The sequence below is a fragment of the Leuciscus leuciscus genome (assembly GCF_965113295.1).
Source record: "Leuciscus leuciscus genome assembly, chromosome: 18".
Classification (NCBI taxonomy): domain Eukaryota; kingdom Metazoa; phylum Chordata; class Actinopteri; order Cypriniformes; family Leuciscidae; genus Leuciscus; species Leuciscus leuciscus.
The window spans coordinates 28,067,063-28,088,471 of NC_138742.1; the positions used below are offsets into that span (position 1 = coordinate 28,067,063).

Sequence of the window (21,409 nt, forward strand, 5' to 3'; positions counted from 1 at the left end):
ATCTCCCACACATCTCCCACAGACGTAATGTACTTTAAGTCTAAACTTCTCTTAAAGTGTATCTAAAAAGATGTTATGGGAACGCTCCTGCATGAGCCATTGTCTGAAGCACGTCTTAACATGTCAATCTGATTGGCCGAACATATGGACATGGCGATGTGCTGTAGTGCATCGCATAGACATAATAAATACATAGACGCCCTATTGGCCGCTGGTTCGTACGTCAACGGCGCCGCCATACTGCGGAGGGCAACTTTCCCATACCTCTCATAACGAGAATTGAGAAAAATGCATATTTCGTGTGCTGCTTGGGGCTTTACAAATCGCCACACAATTGAAAACAGGGAATTACCTTTCACAAGCAAAACTGAAAATTTGTTTCTGGTTGTATTTCATTTACTATTTTTATTTTCAGAGGAGAAAGGCCGCGAAATTTTAAAATACTACTGTTATTGTGTCACGAAATGTAGTTTTAAGAGTTTTTCAGTCGACAATGTAGTTGTTTAAAGCTCAAATCTGTGGTTTATTTATAAAGATAGCGCCTATTTAAAAATGTTATCTGACGGTTTCGGAGTTGTGAGATCCAGCGATCACCGGGCGCTCAGCGCTCATGTGCCCCGCCGAGAACAGCCTTACCTCGGCTAGTGCTAACCACTGAAATCGGTTAATAAATGTAAATTTTTTGGGGGGGGTTTTATCCAGAAAAACTGCAGCTCACCAGGGGCCCGTTCTTCGTACGTCGCTAACTCAGTTAGCTGGATTAGATTGTTGGCGATTTGGCATGATCTTGGATTGTTTGGTTCTTCAACGCTCATGTGATGGTTCCATCACAGAAAGCCACAAAATCACTTTCCAGAACATTCTCATTCACAGTTCCATGCTGGTGGAACGCTCTCCCCACCCTCATCCGGAATGCAGAATCCCTGACAACATTCAAAAGACAGCTGAAAACCAATCTCTTCCGTGAGCACTTAACCTTATAGAAAAAAAAAAAAAAAAAAAAAAAAAAAAAAAAAAAAAAAAGTTTTCCTTTCCCTTTGTAACATCACTTATCAGGCTTATGCTACTCTGAATAATACCTGAACTTCGTACTTTGAGCACTTCTTGCGTTGTTGTTGCTTTTGCCTCTTTATGATGACTCGCTGAATTTTGTCCTAATCTGTAAGTCGCTTTGGAGAAAGGCGTCTGCTAAATGACTAAATGTAAATGTAAATGTAAATGTCATCCTGGACTTGCTGTCATAGCAACAGGTGCGCAATCTTAAACCTGCTCGGGAGCAGGCTTATTTCATGTTAACAGGATTAGACTGCGGCTTCATAAGCGGAGCTGATGCGGGAAGTCCAGCGCAGCGCGATAGTGCACTTTCTGAGATATATATTTTTTCTCGTGACTCGTGAGATTGTCGTTTACATTATTAATTTGTTGGAAACGCACATTTATTTTCGACTTGTCGGAGTCGGGCTTTAACTACAGCACAAACTGTTTGCATTGCCCTAAGATTATTTGCGAGTGGCTCTTTCCTTTACACTATTGGAGATGCGGAGAACTTGATGGAAAGTGCTGTCTGTCGTGTCATTCGGAGTTTACCTGCCGCTTTTAGGTTTAAAAAAAAGTTGTAGTTTTTTTTTGTGCTATTTCCAAGCCACTAATTAAGACCCAATGTTGTAAAGCAGTTTTTTTTAAAGCAGTTTTTTTTAAGGCTATCATCATTTTTTTATGAAGATCATGCAATCATGACCATGCCGATTACAGAATATGTCACTCAGGCTTCACTAACGTGACTGGTACCATAGACTATAGACCATAGACTGCCATCAAGGCCTCAATGAAGGGGATTATGTGAACAGAAAGGGGATTCACAATGTAAATGTGCAGCCCAGTTACTATTGTGATTCTTAATATTCCAGATTAGTAATATTATATCAAATAAAAAAAAAGGCAGTTGACTAAAATCTTCCATATCACAAATGTGAAAGCAAAATGGCCAGGATCTGTGCATGACTTAAGAATTTTCAGAGATTCACATATGCACATTATTTGAAAGTGGTAAGAAAAGTTCCACAATTAAATATAAAGCTCACTGTGTATTACATACACTTATGCTGATCCTAACAGAACTGCATTTTTTCATAGGTGATTATGACATGTTCCTGCCAGCAGACAGGTGTTTTATGACCCCATTCCCTGACCCAAACCAGTTATGCTGCAGCTCTAGCCAGGACAAGGGCACACAATGAAATGAACTTTGGCTAACTAAAGGGAAGATTTCAGTGTCTGATAAGTCTGAGGGTTGCACACTTGACAGGGCCTGTGACATTGTTGCATGTGCCATATTACACAACATTGCAAAAAAAAAAAAAAAAAACACTTTTCATTAAATGTTTAATAAAAGACAAATATGCTTAGTTCCTTGAGTTTTATTTCAATGGTTCTTTGTAAAGAAAAGCCAGTGGTCAAGTGCCTGCAACAAGAGACATTAGACACATGCCTCATGTAACAAATAAAAAGGAAAAGTTGGCTATACACTGCCCACCTTTAGGCCTATGTAAAGTTATTTATGCACTTGCAGGTAGGCTAGTTCCTCTATATGACAGTTATCTGAGAGGGTTTATTCACTGTCCAGTGCAATGGAAACAAATGGACATTACAAAGTCTTATACTTTCTTTCCTTTGGAAAGTTAGAAAATGTCCACATATTTCAGCCACCACTTTCTTGGGAACAGATACAAGTGTTGGTGTATTATGTAAAAGTGCACAAAAGAGGAAAACACAATGTCATTACAATGAACTACACTCGGGAAAAATGCTCATGGCAAACTATTTGTACATTAACATAAGTTTATCAGTTTTCACTTTCACAAGTCAAAGCAATTCATCATTACTCAAGATTTAACAGTTGAAATGACTATACAGCCTTAATTTAATGCAGCAACAAATATTTTACAGTGTAGATCTTCTTTTTTTTTTTTTTGCCTTTTTCTTGGTTGCTTTTATAAACAGACAACCTATATTATGTGGAATATTTTTGTACTTCACTTTTATTTGTTTCCATGTTATAGTGTGGTGACTCTGACATTACAATGAACAAAGTAATTATGCAATTATTAAAATACAAATATATAGGCTATAAGTGATAAAAGACATCTAACATGGCCACTTCTAACGGATTTAAATTGTCTGCTACTTTTTACCAGCCCTCTCTCCTGGCTTTTGCAGACTTTGAGGTGTTCCCTGGCGTTTTAATTAAACATTAAAATTCCGAATAAACTTCGACTATTAGTTCTTGCTCTGCTGAGGAGAAAAACTGAGCGCGCTCTTTGGCCACGCTGAGCAGCCAATAGCAGCGTTGCTGATCAATGTTTCTACTATCGATACATACCCCCTTTTAAACCAGCGCATGAACGCGCAATTATCTCACTAAATCAATCCAGCGATACTAATCATAGCCGGCAGGTGTGTTCGAAGAACCTAATTAGCCAGATCATGATTACCACGATGATATCATCTTGGATGTCTCATTTGATCTCGGATGTTTTAAGCAACGTACGAAGAACGGGCCCCTGTTTACTTGCATTTGATTACAGCGCAGTCTTGCCCTCCGCAAAATGGCGGACGCGTTGACGTATCGCAGCAACGTTCCAAAGCAGCCAATAGGGCGTCTATGTATTTATTATGTCTATGGTGCATCGCATCACAGAGACCATAAAAAAAGCAATGCAGTGCCTGAATTGCACGTCATCAGCTTCTTTGTCTTCAGAAGTCACATGTTTGTTGAGCACTTTGTGAAATCATATATAATATGCCTAGTTCAGATTACACGATTTTAGCCCGATTTCAGCACGATCTGTTTGACGTAGGGTGTCGTGGGGATTTGTTAACGACAACAGGCATCGGGACGCAAGATTCGATCGTTTCATCTCGTATTGTCATAGTGGGCGACAACCGTCCCGTCTGCGATGCTTCACGACACCACGATAAAAAGACTAGCATGTTAAAAAAAACCCACGACGGGTTGCGTCAAGAGTGAGTGAGTGTTTGTGTGTGCGCGAGTGAGTGAGTGAGTGAGAGTGTGTGTGTTGTGCGCGAGTGAGTTAGTGAGCGAGTGTGTGTGTGTGTGTGTGTGTGTGTGCGCGAGTGAGTGAGTGAGCGAGAGTGTGTGTGTTGTGCAAATCTTTTTGCAAAACTCTAAACACATTCTCACTCACTAAAACACATTTTGCACTGTGTTGCAAAATGGTAAATACATGTGGCAAAAGTTAAACACAACTACAACACAGCTGTCATCGTTTACGCACAACAACTCAAAATTGTTCACACTTGTTTCTAATGATGTGATCAAATCAGTTGTCTAGAATATAACCCAGTTCAGAGTACGCAGGTACGTTGAATGTTAATTCCAACAATGGATGGAAACAATGTGAGAGGCAGAGGAGGAAGAGTTTGTGTAAGAGGTGGTGGACGAAGAGGAAGAGTTCAAGGACAACGAAGAGCAAAACCAAACGTATTACAGTAATTTCAGATCAAATTCGGGCAACTGTGATAGACCATGTTCTTGTTCATCGTCTGACAATGAGGGAAGCAGGACAAAGAGTAAAACCCAATTTGAGCAGATTCTCTGTGGCCACCATAATCAGGACATTCAGAGAAGAGAACAGGTAAATGTATTGTTTTTCTAATTTGTGCGACTGAAAGTTTACTGTATACATTTGATACAGTACATCAGTTTGTCAGGGGACTGGGGAAAAAAGAAAAAAAAGATTTACAATACATTTTACATATGAATGTGATGTCCATTACTATTGTTACTGTATGTAAGAGCATTTTCCCTTTTGTAGAATTGCAAGACTACCAAATGAGGGTGGAAGGACTCCTTTGTTCTCCCAACAGCATGAGTCTCTCATTGACTTTGATTTTGCAATTGCACAATATTTTGTGTAATACGCTTTTCATTTAGAGTTGTCTTTGTTCTTTGGGCTTACTTTATTTTTATACTGAAAATACAGACATTCAATATTACTTGCAGTACTTACAGTATGCAATATATTTGCTGTACTGAGTTGTGAATTATTAACTTTTATTTATGGAAAAATTATTTTCTATATGCAATAAAAAAAAAAAAATATTCTCTGTAACTACATGCCCTGGACGCTGTGTTCTCAATTTTTTTATCTAGTTTCTAATGAATGCTGATGAGTGGATTTATGTAACATTATTTATTTCAATTAACTTAAGTTAATTACATAGTTAAACTGGATTATTTGTTTTGGTTGAATGTAAAAATATTAATTTTAGGATAATTGAACTTAATTAACTTAATTGTTTAGGACAAAATTAAGACTATTAACCTTACTGTATGTAATTAACTTAAGTTAATTGAAATAAATAATGTTACATAAATCCAACGTAACCTAGTTACGTGGGACCTGTTGACATAAAAAAGTTAATAAAAGCCAACATAGCATTTTTTAGAGTGTGGAATTGGCAGGCCATGGATTGAGGTTTATCAGTTTGGCACTAGTCCACCTCATTTTATGGTGTGCTCACAAGGTAAGTATGTAGGCCTTTTCAGTTCACACATACATAAAATCAGATAAAGTAAATTATGCTTATTTGGCGTGCTGTCCAGGGGAGGGCTCCGAACTCTGAATTCGGCCTGAACCCAGGGTACTCCTCTTTGACTGGGATACCAAAGGAGGGATCTTCTCTGGCGAGCCATGGAAAAAAGCTGGTGGACTTAATCTGGTTCTGTTCCAGGAAGGGAGGCATTGAGGAATTAATTTGTAGGCAGGTCGTGGTGGAAAGGTTAAGTAATCTGCAATTTGCACAGTATATATTGCGGAATCCTAGGAAGACCCTGTTATGGAGATTAGTGTCCAGAGTGCCTCAGTAATGAACACTGATTCCATTAGACGCATTTAGCTAAAAATAGCCTGTGATATGTATAAAGATGACTACACCCCATAAGACAGCGCTAGATAAGGGATGGATAATCGTTCAGCTCGTGCCGTCTAAGGGGAAAAGCAGAGCAAATTATTTCTGTGTAGCAGCAGAAAGGGATTCAAAATTCTGCCAGAGATAGTATGCTGGAAGAATTCTGAGTATTGTTTTTTAACGTAATGTAAATATTTCTGCAGTCCACCGGGCGATTGTACTTGGCTGGGGGAAACATAGATAATAAACAGGCCAAATCCACATCTGCACCAGCAAGGATTTGTGCTCTGATGTTATTCGCCACTGGAGGAGGTTCTGAGGTGACGGTATTCGGTGGAGCTGGTAGTAGTGTTGCTGAAAAGAGAAAGGACGAAGATCGAGCATATATAACGATGTGCAACTGCTTTATTTAATCTACAAGGGAAATTGATGTCTTAGCCCTTTTACAGTCCATTTTCCTATGGCGTGGATGGACCAGAATGGTGGTAGATGCGGAAGATGATGGTGGGTGTCTCGTCAGCGGGGGCGAAGGAAGTCCTCTGCATCTTGACGTGCGTGGAGTGGATTGTCTAATCCAATGTCCCAGAGTCTAGGACAGGTGCTCAATGGTGTTGACGGGTGGAGAGGGATTACTCCTGGATAGGCAGATTGCGGTGGAGGTTTAGCGGAGATGAAAGACTCATAGTCGGAAGGGAAAAGCTCAATTTCGGACATGATGATAAATGGGCAGGGCCAAATGCTCTGAAGCTGTCGCGGGACAGAGGTGAGGCACGGCTTTATACCGGCCTCCCCTTGTGCTTATTGGTTGGATTGCCTGAACATGCTCCTCCCAAAATTTGTTATAAACTTCATTTTGGATGAAGGGGTCTTTGCGTAAGTTCCCCTACCCATAGAAACTATGGCTCAGGCTTTCTGACCAAAGTAGTATAGAGGTTGTGTCCGTAGATGCATACTTCCAAGTTTGTATTCTAGTATGGAGTTTTCATCGGCCTGACCCAGGTTAGGCCAGGATATATTGCAGCCATTTCTCTGGTTACTCAAGAGCAGAGACTTCCCCGAGAGCATTACCACCTGGGAGGGAATCTGTGGTGGGCGTCTCCACTAATCCTGCCACCTCTGGTGATTCAGCAGGGTGGAGGCATCTGACGGGCCATCTTCGCTCAATAGCGAATCCTTCCTTCTGTTAGTTCGGGGGGTCCCTGCCAGTTTGCTATTTCAGGACCCTGAAAAGACCGATACTGTCTCCAGCAACCCTCTGCGAGTCATAAAGGTTATATTTCGTACTCTTCCTCTGTGGAAGACCCCTGAGGTTCCTAGGGTCCCACTCTTGGGTGTGTTGATGTCGCAAGTCTATAACGACAGAAGCCTGACGACGGGTAGGGCTAGGAGTTGGTGTAAGGAAGGTAATGTCAAGTACAAGTAATGTTCCAATAAAGCAGCATCCATTTATGATTTTAATAAATATAATAATATACATTAAATATGTTCTCTATGCAGACTGTTTTATAATATACTACAATACACTGAGGTGCAAATAGTAAATGTCACTATTTGCACTAAGCGTAATAGTATCTAACAACTAGTATCCTTTGCAAATGATGACAATATGAAAATGGATGTTTTTTTCCCCTTCAGTTTTAGCATTTAAGCCTAACTAATTTATTATTTGTTGTGAACTTGTGCAAAATAAGATTACATGCTCTTTGAATGACTGAATTCTTTTATCTAGTAGTCATGTTGTTTTAAGATATTACAGTGTGTGAAATCTGTGGGTGGCACCGTAGAAGCACAACAGGGTTTTTGTATCTTGAGATCTTTAATATATCATGATGTCATCCAGCTGCACTGACAGATTTATAGCCTGTATGTAGTTACAGGAGGAAGTTATCTTGGATTAATCAGTTTCTGGATCCCTGCAGTAATGAAGCTCATCCATATTAATCAACTACACCACAGGGTGTTCTGGGTTCTCATGCATAAAACTCTTCATGGGTTTCATCCTGAAAGTATGTGTGGTCAAATTTTCCTCCTCCTTCCCACCCATTCATCTTTATTGTCAGAGGATTTTTATTTTCCTGAATTTCTCTAAAAATTAAATGTCTTATTATGTTTTGTATACATCCTAAAGAGGACATCCATGGGCTGTTCAGAGTTACAATGTTTAGCTAATAAGTTCCTCTCATATATTTTTTAAGTAGCTGACATCACTGTCACATGCCGGTCCTGTCTTGTGTAGCACATGTGGTGTTTGTGTTCCTGTCACTGTTTTGACCCCACCCTCCTTGTTATCTCATTATTGGTTTAATTTGCCCCACCTGTTGTTCCTCATCACCTGCCTGATTTGTCCCTTTTATAAGTTCCTTTGTGTTTGCAGTCTGTGTTGGATCGTTGTCTTGTACACGTCTCCTGTTCTCCCGTGACCCCTTTTGGTATGTTCGTTTTTGAAGTTGTTGTTTTGTATTTAGTTATGTTTTCCCCCTCGTGGGTTTTGTTTTGTGTTTAGTGTTTCTTTTGTAATAAATATCTTTTTCCCTTTGCATTTGAGTTCTCCCTTTGTTTTCTGTAATTAACGTGACAGAACGATCCGACCATGTCAAGGACTCAGCAAAGGGTCTCTTCCCCAGCCACCGAGCGGGAGAGGAGGCAAAGTTTTGAGGGGACCCGGTTGGTCATATTTCGCGGGACCCGTGGAGGCCGCAGTAGAGGAGGTGGGCGAGAGGAATTTCAAGACCACTCTCCACTCTGGCCCCTCCTCGACCCAGTTCCGGTGGTCCCAGTTCCGGTGGTTCCGAAACGGAGGAGGAGAGGAAAGAACCCCTCCGTGGCTATGTCGGTGGTCCCTGTTCCGGTGGTCCCTGTTCCAGCGATCCTGAGTCCGGTGGTCCCTGTTCCCGTGGTCCCTGTTCCGGTGGTCCCTGTTCCGGTGGCCTCTGTTCCGGTGGTCCCGAGTCTAGTGGCCCAACCCGAGACTGTTCACGTTCCGTCTGCCCAGTCAGAGACTGTTCAGGTCACATCTGCCCAGCCAGAGATGGTTCAAGCCACATCTGCCCAGTCGGAGACAGATCGGGAGATGCCCATTCTCATGGCCGGGGGGGCACTGATCGGCTATTTAGAGCGTTTAGCTCGGATCCTGGAGACGCCCTTCAAACCTTCAGTGTCTGTTCCTGAGCCGGAGCCAGTGTCTGTTCCTGAGCCGGAGCCAGTGTCTGTTCCTGAGCCGGAGCCAGTGTCTGTTCCTGAGCCGGAGCCAGTGTCTGTTCCTGAGCCGGAGCCAGTGTCTGTTCCTGAGCCGGAGCCAGTGTCTGTTCCTGAGCCGGAGCCAGTGTCTGTTCCTGAGCCGGAGCCAGTGTCTGTTCCTGAGCCGGAGCCAGTGTCTGTTCCTGAGCCGGAGCCAGTGTCTGTTCCTGAGCCGGAGCCAGTGTCTGTTCCTGAGCCGGAGCCAGTGTCTGTTCCTGAGCCGGAGCCAGTGTCTGTTCCTGAGCCGGAGCCAGTGTCTGTTCCTGAGCCGGAGCCAGTGTCTGTTCCTGAGCCGGAGCCAGTGTCTGTTCCTGAGCCGGAGCCAGTGTCTGTTCCTGAGCCGGAGCCAGTGTCTGTTCCTGTGCCGGAGCCAGTGTCTGTTCCTGTTCCTGAGCCGGAGCCAGTGCCTGTGTCTGTTCCAGTTCCAGTTCCTGAGCCGGAGCCGTCTGTTCCTGAGCCCTCAGTGACCGCGACACTGGCCATTATGACCACAGCTATGTGGTGTGTGTGGGCTACGCACACACTTGGACCGGTGGTGTCTGTTCCTGGGCCGGTAGTGTCTGTTCCTGAACCGGTGGTGCCAGTTCCCGAGCCGGTGGTGCCAGTTCCAGTGCCCGAGCCGGTGGTGCCAGTTCCAGTGCCCGAGCCGGTGGTGGGAGTTCCAGTGCCCGAGCCGGTGGTGCCAGTTCCAGTGCCCGAGCCGGTGGTGCCAGTTCCAGTGCCCGAGCCGGTGGTGCCAGTTCCAGTGCCCGAGCCGGTGGTGCCAGTTCCAGTGCCCGAGCCGGTGGTGCCAGTTCCAGTGCCCGAGCCGGTGGTGCCAGTTCCGGTGCCAGTTCCAGTGCCCGAGCCGGTGGTGCCAGTTCCAGTGTCCGAGCCAGTTCCAGTGCCCGAGCCGGTGGTGCCAGTTCCTGAGCCGGAGCCGTCTGTTCCTGAGTCCTCAGTGACCGCGACACTGGCCATTATGGCCACAGCCATGTGGTGTGTGTGGGCTATGCACACACTTGGACCGGTGGTGTCTGTTCTTGGGCCGGTGGTGTCTGTTCCTGGGCCGGTGGTGTCTGTTCCTGAACCGGTGGTGCCAGTTCCCGAGCCGGTGGTGCCAGTTCCAGTGCCTGAGCCGGTGGTGTCTGTTCCAGTGCCTGAGCCGGTGGTGCCAGTTCCAGTGCCCGAGCCAGTTCCAGTGCCCGAGCCGGTGGTGCCAGTTCCAGTGCCCGAGCCGGTGGTGCCAGTTCCAGTGCCCGAGCCGGTGGTGCCAGTTCCAGTGCCCGAGCCGGTGATGTCTGTTCCTGAGCCGGTGCCTGTTCCCTGGCCGCCCGAGGGAAGGTCTCCGCCCTGGCCGCCCGAGGGAAGGTCTCCGCCCTGGCCGCCCGAGGGAAGGTCTCCGCCCTGGCCGCCCGAGGGAAGGTCTCCGCCCTGGCCGCCCGAGGGAAGGTCTCCGCCCTGGCCGCCCGAGGGAAGGTCTCCGCCCTGGCCGCCCGAGGGAAGGTCTCCGCCCTGGCCTCCCGAACTGTCCATTTCCCCTGCCCTACTCTGGTCTGTCCCTCCCGTCCCGCCCTGTTCTGTCCCTCCCGTCCCTAGTGGAGCGTCTGGTAGCCGCTCCTTAAGGAGGGGGTAATGTCACATGCCTGTCCTGTCTTGTGTAGCACATGTGGTGTTTGTGTTCCTGTCACTGTTTTGACCCCACCCTCCTTATCTCATTATTGGTTTAATTTGCCCCACCTGTTGTTCCTCATCACCTGCCTGATTTGTCCCTTTTATAAGTTCCTTTGTGTTTGCAGTCTGTGTCGGATCGTTGTCTTGTACACGTCTCCTGTTCTCCCGTGACCCCTTTTGGTATGTTCGTTTTTGAAGTTGTTGTTTTGTATTTAGTTATGTTTTCCCCCTCGTGGGTTTTGTTTTGTGTTTAGTGTTTCTTTTGTAATAAATATCTTTTTCCCTTTGCATTTGAGTTCTCCCTTTGTTTTCTGTAATTAACGTGACAATCACAGCAGACATCATCTAAGACAAGCTGACACTTTTTTTGCTGTCACCGTCCCGCTAGCGGGACGCCTAAGTTTACTTCACTATATTACAATTAAATCCTAATCTAATCATGACAAACTATATATCGTTGGAAAGGTCTAAGGGTGTATTCACACCTGCCTTGTTTGGTTCGATTGAATCGAACTCTAGTTCGTTTCCACCCTTGGTGCGGACCTTTTGGGCAGGTGTGAATACAGCAATCGAACTCGGGTGCGGACCAAACAATCGAACCGAGACCCAGCTGAAGAGGTGGTCTCGGTACGGTTCCAAACTAACTATGGTACGGTTCGTTTACGATGTGAACATGAACCGACCCAATTGCAAGAAAGCACTGCGCCTTACGTTCATTTAATTATTTGACTGCTCTTATGCTCTTATGAGGATACTTAACACAACGGACATTTTGGCATAATGGTTTGTGTTATTGTTCGTTCAAGTGCAAAAGAGAATTCCATTCCGGCGCGCTGTCTGGCCACACTGTTGCGCGTCTTTCTGCGCATCGTGTGTGCATCATTGGAATGGAATGAATGAGTGTGTGCATCAGGACATTCACATACAGAGCGTTCTCTTTAGTCTAATTGCGCATAAATGCTTGACGGAACCGTCTTGCAGCACATTGTCGTCTTCTCAATCCGAATTACAACATCGTATAGAATGATGACATTGTATCATATGATACTCATTAGTTTCTTCATATTGCGTTTGTAGAGCATAACACAAAATCAGTAAAAGAACAAATATTGCAGTACGAAATATCTCCATGCTGAGGCTTTTTTTTTGCACTACCTGATTTCCCTACTTGAGAATCCTTGTCCAATGAATGGACGACCTTAGCACACGTGTGGTTTTGTTTACAAATTTTGGGTCACTTGCAAAAAGAGCAGTGTGAAAACGAACCGTACCAAACCAAAAAAAAAAAAAAATTTATTTGGTCCGGACCAAAGCAAGTGAACTATCGGACTTTCCTGGTATGAATACACCCTAAGACTTCTAAATATATATTTTAGCACTGTTTTTTTGTTACAAATTATGTAGGAACAGTAATAGATGAATTTATGACAAGAGTGCACCTCAAAAAAAAAAGTTCTGACCTTTGTCACAAAAAGTCGACACACACTTTTTTTATAATTGAAACTTTTGGTTTTCATTCTAAAAGTTCATAATAAAACATATAATCTAGTATTTGTTTTGAAATTGGACGTTGCGTTACCATAGAAACGGTATTCTAATTTCTTTGTGTGTGTGTATGTGCGCAAGTGTAACTGGGTGTGTGAGTGGAAGTATCTTAACAGAGGAACATCTATATATATATATATATATATATATATATAATAAATAAAAAACAAATTGGTGACAAAAATAATAATGATGATGATAATAGTAAAAATAATAACTGTTTGAGTAATAATCCTTCAAACTCACTTAAAACTTTATCACATCTTTAGTTAATTAATACACAAAAGACCAACAACGGAAATGGCACCGAAAAACAGAACAAAACTCAAGAAAAAGTGAATAATAAAGCGCAAGAGATGTAACTCACTCACTCGCGAACACACACTCTCTCTCACTCACTCTCTCTCACTCACTCACTCACTCGCGCGCCATCGTCGTGGAGGACCGTTCAAAAATTAAACATGCTAGTCTTTATGTCGTGATGTCGTGAAGCATCGCAGACGCGACGTAGGTTGTCGCCCACTATGACACACTACGAGATGAAACGATCAAATCTTGCGTCCCGACGCCCGGTGTTGTTTGCGAATCCCCACGACACCCTACGTCAAACGGATCGTGCCAAAATCGGGCTAAAATCGTGTAATCTGAACCAGGCATAAGAGAGATAGAGGAGGATGACGACAGTGAATCTACGAAAGTAACAGAGTTGAACCCCAGCAATTCAGATGTTTTACAAGCCATTTAAGAAATGGACAAATGAGTTACAAGCAAAATCGACGGTGTTATGTCAGCAATCAAAGAGGTGAAGGAGAGAGTGAAAGAGGCCGAGGAACGCATCTCTTGAGCGGAAGACGAAATCGTTCAACTCCGAGCTCACACGAACTCGCTTGAGTCACAAGTTAAAAAACTGACAGACAAGGCTGACGACATGGAAAACAGAAACAGAAGGAACAACCTAAGGTTGGTGGGTTTGCCGGAAAAAGAAGAAGGAAACGATGCTATTCCAAATTATAATTTGGCCAAATTGAAATAATAGGCTATTCCACAAATATCGTTATCATCTTTTTGTGGTGAGGACCGAATTAACAGTAATTTGTTTGATCTTGACTATAATTTAGCAGATTCAGTTGTATTGTTCTATGGAGGTGTGAAAATGTGTGTTTATACTTTAATATAAGTGAGAATAATTTTACAAAGAGGGTTGTGATAATAGATATAAGTACCTGATAGTTCCTCATGGTTGTGTGGACCAATCAACGCCATATAAGGAGTGTAAGGGGTAAATGCAGTAGCATGGACACTACTGGGGAAAACGGGGATGTTGTTGAATGTGTAACAATAGGTGTTTTGTTCATGATTGTTTTTATTTGTGTTTTTTGCTTCTCAGTATTTAAGGTTTGTGTGTCTATAAAAGGGAACTTGCCTCCTAATAGGAAATGTAAAAGATTATGGGGGAGTGTGAAATTTTTAACCTGGAATTGTAGAGGACTGGGTAATATAAAAAAAAAAAAAAAAAAAGCAGGTAATGGACAGGATCAAACAATTACAGGCACAAATAGTTTTTCTTGAGGAAACCTACATGGTAAAAAGTGAGACAATTAGGGTTCGTTGGAGATGGCAAGGGCAAGTTTTTGCTGCCTGTCACACTTCTAATGCACGAGGAGTAATGACTTTAATTCATAAATCACTCCCAATACAGGTTCAGAAGGTAACTAAAGATCCATTAGGAAGATATTATGCTACAGTGTACAATTTTTTTCCGAAAAAGATCAAATTAATTAATGCATATTATGGTCCAAATGATGACAACCCCACATTTTTTAATGATTTGCTTTTGCTAACTCCTAGTTTGCCTGGATACTATCTTATCGCAGGGGATACAAATTGTGTACTAGATCCTACCAAAGATCGTTCCACAGGGATTGATAAAATGCATACTAAAGCTAGGAAGTTGATACAGGAATTTATGAAAGACCTTAATTTATTAGATGTTTGGAGGAATCTTAAAGGTGATCTAAGTAACTTTTTTACCTTAACTGAACAGCTTCGGAGTCAGTGGAATGGTTATATTACTTATTTCGGGTTGATGGTGTTGGTTTCGCACCCCCCTGGTGCCCGAGAGCTGAAAAAACTCACTTGTATCGCGTGATATCAGGTCTCGCGATGTAACGAATTGCTTGACGGCACTGCACAACTACACGCCCCCATTAATCATTCTGAAACATCTGCTGGTATTCGATGGAAGCATTTAAAACTTTTTATTCAAGTACATATTATTTGTTTTTGCAGTTCAAAAGCCAGAAGGTCTAGACAAGAAATGAAACAATTAGAAGATCAGATCAAAAAATTTGAAAATGATATTTTCCAGAAAACTAGAGACGTAGTAGAAGCAAACAAGAAAAAGTATTATTACTCCGGTCCCGATATAATGAATTATCAGCAAGGAGAGCAGCTTCAAATGTTTTGAGGTTGAAACTAAATGTTTATGAATATGGAAATAAAACTGGTCGGTTACTTGCATGGCAAATCCGACAACAACAAACCATCATAGTAATTGAGAGTTCAACAGGAACTATAGTTGACCCTATAGAGATCAATGAAGCATTTATAATTTATTATAAAAAACTCTATAGATTAGAGTGCTCATTAAATGTGGATACACAGACACAAGTTTTAGAGAGTCTAAATATACCACAGATTTCAATTGAAGAAAAAAACTAATTGGATGAAGACTTCACATTGCAAGAAATTGGAGAAGCCATTGATTCTATGAAACCAGGAAAAGCTGCGGGCCCTGATGGGCTTCCTATAGAATAGGAAAATTATTATTCTAACTTATAAGAAGTTTGAAAAAAAAGTTTGTTTAGTGAAGTGTACTGCAAGTGGGTTAGGTTACTTTATAATAGGCCTACAGCAGAAGTGTTGACAACTAATATGGTTTCAAAACCATTTAGCATCAAGAGGGTGCAGACAAGGTTTACCCCTTCCTCCTCTTCTTTTTGCCATCTCCATCGAGCCTTTTGCTATAGCAGTAAAAAGACATGTGGAATTAACAGGCATTAGGATTAGGATTAATATATGGAATTGGAGGAAAAAAAATTTTTCAAAGCTTTTGCGTTCTCTCACACTTTGCAAATGGTTCCTTTCGGACTTGTCTCTCTCATCGGACTTGTCGCCTGCTCTTAGGCCTCGTTTACACTGTCAGTGAAATGTGACCCAATTCCGATTTTTCGCTCACATGTGACACAGATCGGATGTGGTCTATGACAGTGTAAATAGGAAAAAAACGCATGCATTCAGATATTTCGAGATCACTTTATATTAAAAGGCTCTTTTTGAGGAAAATTAGGTTGTAGCTCGTTGTCTACGTTACTATGATTGGAAGGAGGTGTCATTTGTGTTTTAACAGCGTTTAGCTCACGAGTTATTGATCCGGGAAGTTCAAATCTGTGAATATATTGCCAACTTTACTTTACTCCTTGATCTAGGCACTGACCTTATTAGTTCAAAATAAAACTCTATGACCCGCTCCATTGTTAACGTACGGAGCTGTCTGAAACACTGCCAGCAGGACATTAAACAGGAAGTGTTTGTCCAAACTCACAACAGGTTTTGCGAGAGAACGCACAGTTTCTCGGGGGAACGCAAAAGTAATACAAATATTTTTTCCTCCCATAACATATTTTTTCCACCACAATGTCCCTTTAGGGTCTCTGCACATCAGGAAAGAGCACTTCAACGGCAACTAGAGAAGTGTTTGTTCGTCAAGGCAAAGAAGTGTGAGTTTCACGTACAGTCGGTTCCGTTCCCGGGGTTCATTCTCTCGCCTGATGGTATCCGAATTGACACAGCCAAGGTTAAGGCAGTTGCTGATTGGCCAACTCCAGATACACGCAAATCGGTCCAGTGCTTTCTGGGGTTTTCCAATTTTTACTGGTGGTTCATTCAGAATCAGTCACTTTGTTTCAGCCCCTATTCTTTCTAATCCTGAGGTTGATGCATCAGAGGTGGTGGTAGGGGTCATTTTGTCCCAGAGATCTCCCTTGGATAGGAGGATGCACCCCTGTGCTTTTTCTTTCTGCAATATTTCTATCCCTGTGAAGTGCCCAGGGTGCCTGTTATATGTTCATGATCCAGTCCAAACATTGGATGTTATGAAACATTCTTTTTCATGAATAGTATTTTTATGCATTCATAGGTCCCACTTTATATTAAGTGTCCTTAACTACTATGTGCTTGCATTTACTTTAATCATTTGATACAATGCACTTTTTGTGTGCATACACGTTTTACATTATACTTATATTAAAAAATACTTGCATGTATTTACAGCTGTAATTCATTTATATTAGTACATATATTATTACACTGTTGACCCTTCCCTTACACCTTAACCTACCCCTAAACCTACCCATATCAACAAACCTGTCGCTAACCTTACCCGTATCCCACCTCAATGGTAGCCATGGTTCGAATTACGTGGGAGCCAGTGGGAGCTGAGCTCCCATAGAGAGAGGATGAGCTCCCATGAAAGCAGTAAAATCATACACCTGTGGGGGTCTCTAAAAATCATCAGCACCATTATTTTAAATTACAAATAAAGCACTTTTTCCTTCAGACTACTAAGGTCGATATTGTCCCCACCACTTTTTAAACATCTCGCGGCACTAATATACCAATACAAATAAATAAAACATCTTCAGTTAACTAGCTGAGCATTAATTTCGTTCATTTGTTAAATAAGAGGCGATCTAGCGCTGAAATGTGTTGTTTTTTAAATCAAGTGATCAAAGTGCTTGTTGCCGCTGCGATCAGTGGCGCGGATACTGTGTTTGTTTGTGGCTCGCGCACAGCCTTCACTCGGACGCGCGCTTCAATCCGTTGTGGAGACTCTCTATTCGTTCCGGTGAAATTACAAAACAAACTGCATTGCACACAAACGTGTCCTTGCCTGATATACAACCACTGATAAACATAATCGGTTTTGATAAAAAATAAAAAATAAATATACAAATGCGGACAAGAACCCAGAACCTCTGACACGGTTGGCAGAAGTTCTGCCTCTGGACCACTTAAATACACACTTGAGATTGTCATATCTATTTATTTATTCACGTGAAAATTCTCACCACTAACAACATATATTAGATCTCATTATAGATATATATATATATATATATATATATATATATATATATACTGTATATAGATATATATCTAATATAGATATCTTAGATCTCCATAGATCTCTGGACGGGCGGTCTCGGCGGGAAAAGACTCTGGTTCTGCAGGCATGACGTGAACAGGCTCAGGCTGGTCAGGCATGACGTGAGGATTCCCTGGATCTAGCTGTGTTCCGGATCAAGGCACAACGCTCTCCAGACACTGGATGACGGTCTCCCTCCAGTCCAGTCCGGTGGTGTCTGTGAGGTCGATTTGATGGTTAAATGTGGCCCCGATCCGGAACAAGGTGCACAGGCTCTCGTCGATGAGGGCGCTGGTGACGGCAAGGCTGCAAAAATCCAGGGCAAAAGTAAAAAAAGTTTTGGCTCTCCTGAGCAAGGACGATCATTCTGACCCTATCGTCCATTTTGGGCGGTACGTTCTTCTGTCAAGGTGCGGTGCAGGCAGAAGAAGAGGAGGAGTCAAAAGTTCCAATGCAAAACGTTTACTAATAATATAATTCAAACAGGTACATACAGGCAGAAGGTTCACACACACCTAAATACAACAGAGAACAGACAAAGACTGACTGAAATTAAGGATTAAAGCTACACTGTGTAGGATTTCTCCCATCTAGCGGTGAAATTGTTTATGACTACCAACTGAATATTAGTTTCTAGCCCCTCCCATTCCGAGGGCGTTTTAACTCCTATGGTGGCCGTATTATTTCAAATCTGCCGGCAGTCGCGAGTAATCTCCCCCTCACATTCGTCACGGTGCCACTGAGTGTAAAAACGCGAAAGAAGAAGCTTGAATTTCCAGGTATGTCCCTCTTTGGCTAATGTATTTTCAAGATGGAGGCGCAACATGGCTGCCGCCATTCGAGCGACTCGCTCGTATGTATTCTAAATGGCAGATTCTACGCTTACGAGAATACTTGATTAGTTGGTAGAAGTAATTACACATTAACGAGCACATATTATTTTGAAAGAACAAAGTGTTTTTTGCTAAGAATCAACTTAAAAAATTACACAGTGTAGCTTTAAATACTAACACAGATGAACACTGATTAACAGAACACAGGTGATGTAGATGATGATGATGATGATGATGATGATTAACTAAACACAGGTGATACAGATGAACTGATAATGATGATGATACGTGACTTGAAGACAGGCAGACAAGTCCCATGAAAACAAACTAAACAGAGCACAACTGAAAAACGTAGTGGTTAAAACACCCCCCTAAAAGTTAACAAGTGACAAGACGTACAAATATGAAGCGGTGACTGTGTGGCAAGTAAAAGTGCTGCATGTTGGGAATAAATAGGTTGAAAAACAGGTTGAACAGGTCAAGGGACTTGTCAAAATGAAACATAAATTTTGCAGTTCCCAAAGAAAAAAAACATTCATTCTGCTTTTAGTAGATTAAATACTGAGTTTTATTAAGGATTTATTGTCTAGCATATGTCAATGTACATATACAAATAAATTGTCACAGTTAAACATTTTTACAACAATGCCTCAAAAAAAACACCTAAACCAGGAGCGCTTGTTTTCTAGCTGACAAATGTTGCACTCAAGGGAACAACAGACCCAGATATGTCACAGGTTTTTGCATAACACTGTCACTGTAGATATTCTCTTCAAACATGCTTATCAGCAACAAAAACTGCATTATCACCATCCGCCCATGCATTTTTAAAGTTTTATTTCAGATAAAAGCATTACTGAAATTTCTTATTTTTATGTTAAATGTCTGCAATTATTTAAACACATTTAACGTACAGACCCCATTCAAATGTATGATTTATACAATAAAATTCAAGTTTAAAAAAATTCAACATATATGTACAACATTCAAAAACAGTGATGACATCATCATAATATTTTGGAACATAACATTTCTTTCTGAATTTTCTCCTGCAGCCAACAGAAAACAAGGCGAAAAAAAATATTTACACTGACCCAAAACCAAAAACCTGAGCTTACCTAAAATATTAACACTATTAAACAGTAGAAAAAATCTTTGAAGACCCTCTTTCCATTTGTCCTGAATGTTTGACCCAGCATCACTGATCATCATTCTGTATCAATATTTTTGATTTCAAGTTTTCATTCAGTATCTCGTTTTCAAAAAAATCTGCTACACTTCTTGAGATAACTGTTACCTTTTCATCAGGTCAGGTCTGGAAATGATTGCTAGTTGACTGAACCTGTTGTCCAGATTGATAAGCATCTCTGGATGAAAGTCATTCTCTGGAATAGAGAGTGCATCCAGATCGGCATTGTCCATAGCTTGTCCTTCATCCGCGTAGCAGTGCGGCTCATAAACAACAAACTCCTCATCACGGGTTTGGAGAGCAAGTAGTTTCTATAGAGAAGAAGGACAATGAAAATGGTTGACCATTCTGTCAAACATTTGGACATGTTTCTTATGATCTAAAGGTTTTAAATGCTTCTAAATTATTAATGATAAAGAATGAGTAGATGTGTTCAATCCTCTGATTAGTAGTTTATGTTGAAAGAAGCATCACCTTGTTGATGATAACAGCAAGACTGTTGCTCAGGTAAGCCGCACTGCCATAAAAACCACTTGATCTGATACTCGAACGGCGCTTAAAAAAAAAAGATTATGATGTAAGAAAGGCTGAGCTGAGCTGATGTTTGCATATGTTATTAATTATTATTGTCACTTCATTCTTACTTTGAAATTTTCTCTGTATGATCTTGTGGAACTCTAGAAAACACACATAGCAGAAACAGTCCATCACAAAACCAATGAAACGACCAAAACATTGGAAATTTGCTGTGGTTGTAATACTCACCCTATTTATTGAGCGTATGAACATCTGGTCGGGGAAGTCTAGCTGTGGAGCCTCCAGTGTTTTATGTATCACCTGGAAATTTTTAAGCAAAAAGATAATTTAAAAAAAGTTACATCTCCTGTATATGATAGAAAACAGGATGCAAAATTTCACTTTAAAGGAGTAGAAATCAAATTGAACTGCTTTTAACTGTATTTTTTAAATAAAACTATAAAATAATATATATATATATATATATATATATATACTGAAAATATTTTTTCAGTTTGAATTACTCATGAACAATTAATCATACACATAACATGCATAATGAAAAAGGAAATGTTAGATGATATTATTTATGTTTGAAATAATTTTGAAACATAAAGATTATTTCCTAGAATGCTCTAATTAACCCCAAAGACAAACATGAAGAGTTTTTTTGTTACTCACGGTTCGTGATGTGACCTTGTGGCTTGAATTTACATTTGTAGACAACTTTAAGCTGGCATTTACATTGGAAGAACCTGTTTTCTGAATGCCTTTACTGGAAGGAACCTTTGTGAAGACATCCTGATGATTTAAATTAAAACAATCATTCAAGGTAACAATGAATGTTTTATATAAATATGAGTTACACTTATCAATATATTACACTTTACAATAAGGTTCGGTCAATTATTATTTGTTAATGAATTAGGTAGCATGTACTATGAACAATAGTTTTTACAGCATTTACAAATCTATAAAGTTAATGTGGTAACATTTTATTTTACAGTTTCTTACACATATCACATCACTGTAACTATATTCTTCAAATAACAAGAACTATGCATAATTTCAATCTTGTCAAAAAATGTCACATCAAGTACATGTACTTTTCAAAAGTTTTGGGTTAATTTGAAAGAAATTACTACTTTTATTCAGCAAGGACATATTAAATTTACCAAAAATGACAAAAACCCTTACAATGTTACAAAATCTTTCAATTTCAAATAAATGTTTTCTTTTCATTAATAAATAATATGTAAGTATGTCTCACAATGCATTGAGGTTTCTTGAGCATCAAAT

General features: G+C 41.1%; 1 protein-coding gene across 4 annotated transcripts in view; it reads right to left on the reverse strand.

The window, feature by feature from the left end:
- Window positions 1–18,949: 18,949 nt before the first annotated feature.
- LOC309480525 (cadherin-like protein 26) overlaps window positions 18,950–21,409 on the reverse strand; it is a 34,149-nt gene continuing 31,689 nt past the window's right edge. Inside the window, exons 13-17 of one of the 4 annotated variants that reach the window (XM_082145076.1) lie at window positions 20,792–20,896; window positions 20,360–20,431; window positions 20,239–20,271; window positions 20,069–20,149; window positions 18,950–19,905 (exon numbers count right to left, since the gene is read on the reverse strand). In XM_082145076.1, coding sequence (XP_082001202.1) covers window positions 19,699–19,905; window positions 20,069–20,149; window positions 20,239–20,271; window positions 20,360–20,431; window positions 20,792–20,896 — 498 coding nt within the window. In that variant the 3' untranslated portion in view covers window positions 18,950–19,698. Of the gene's footprint in view, window positions 19,906–20,068; window positions 20,150–20,238; window positions 20,272–20,359; window positions 20,432–20,791; window positions 20,912–21,409 lie in introns of those variants that run through there. The other 3 variants (XM_082145075.1, XM_082145074.1, XM_082145077.1) reach the window with 3 other exon arrangements.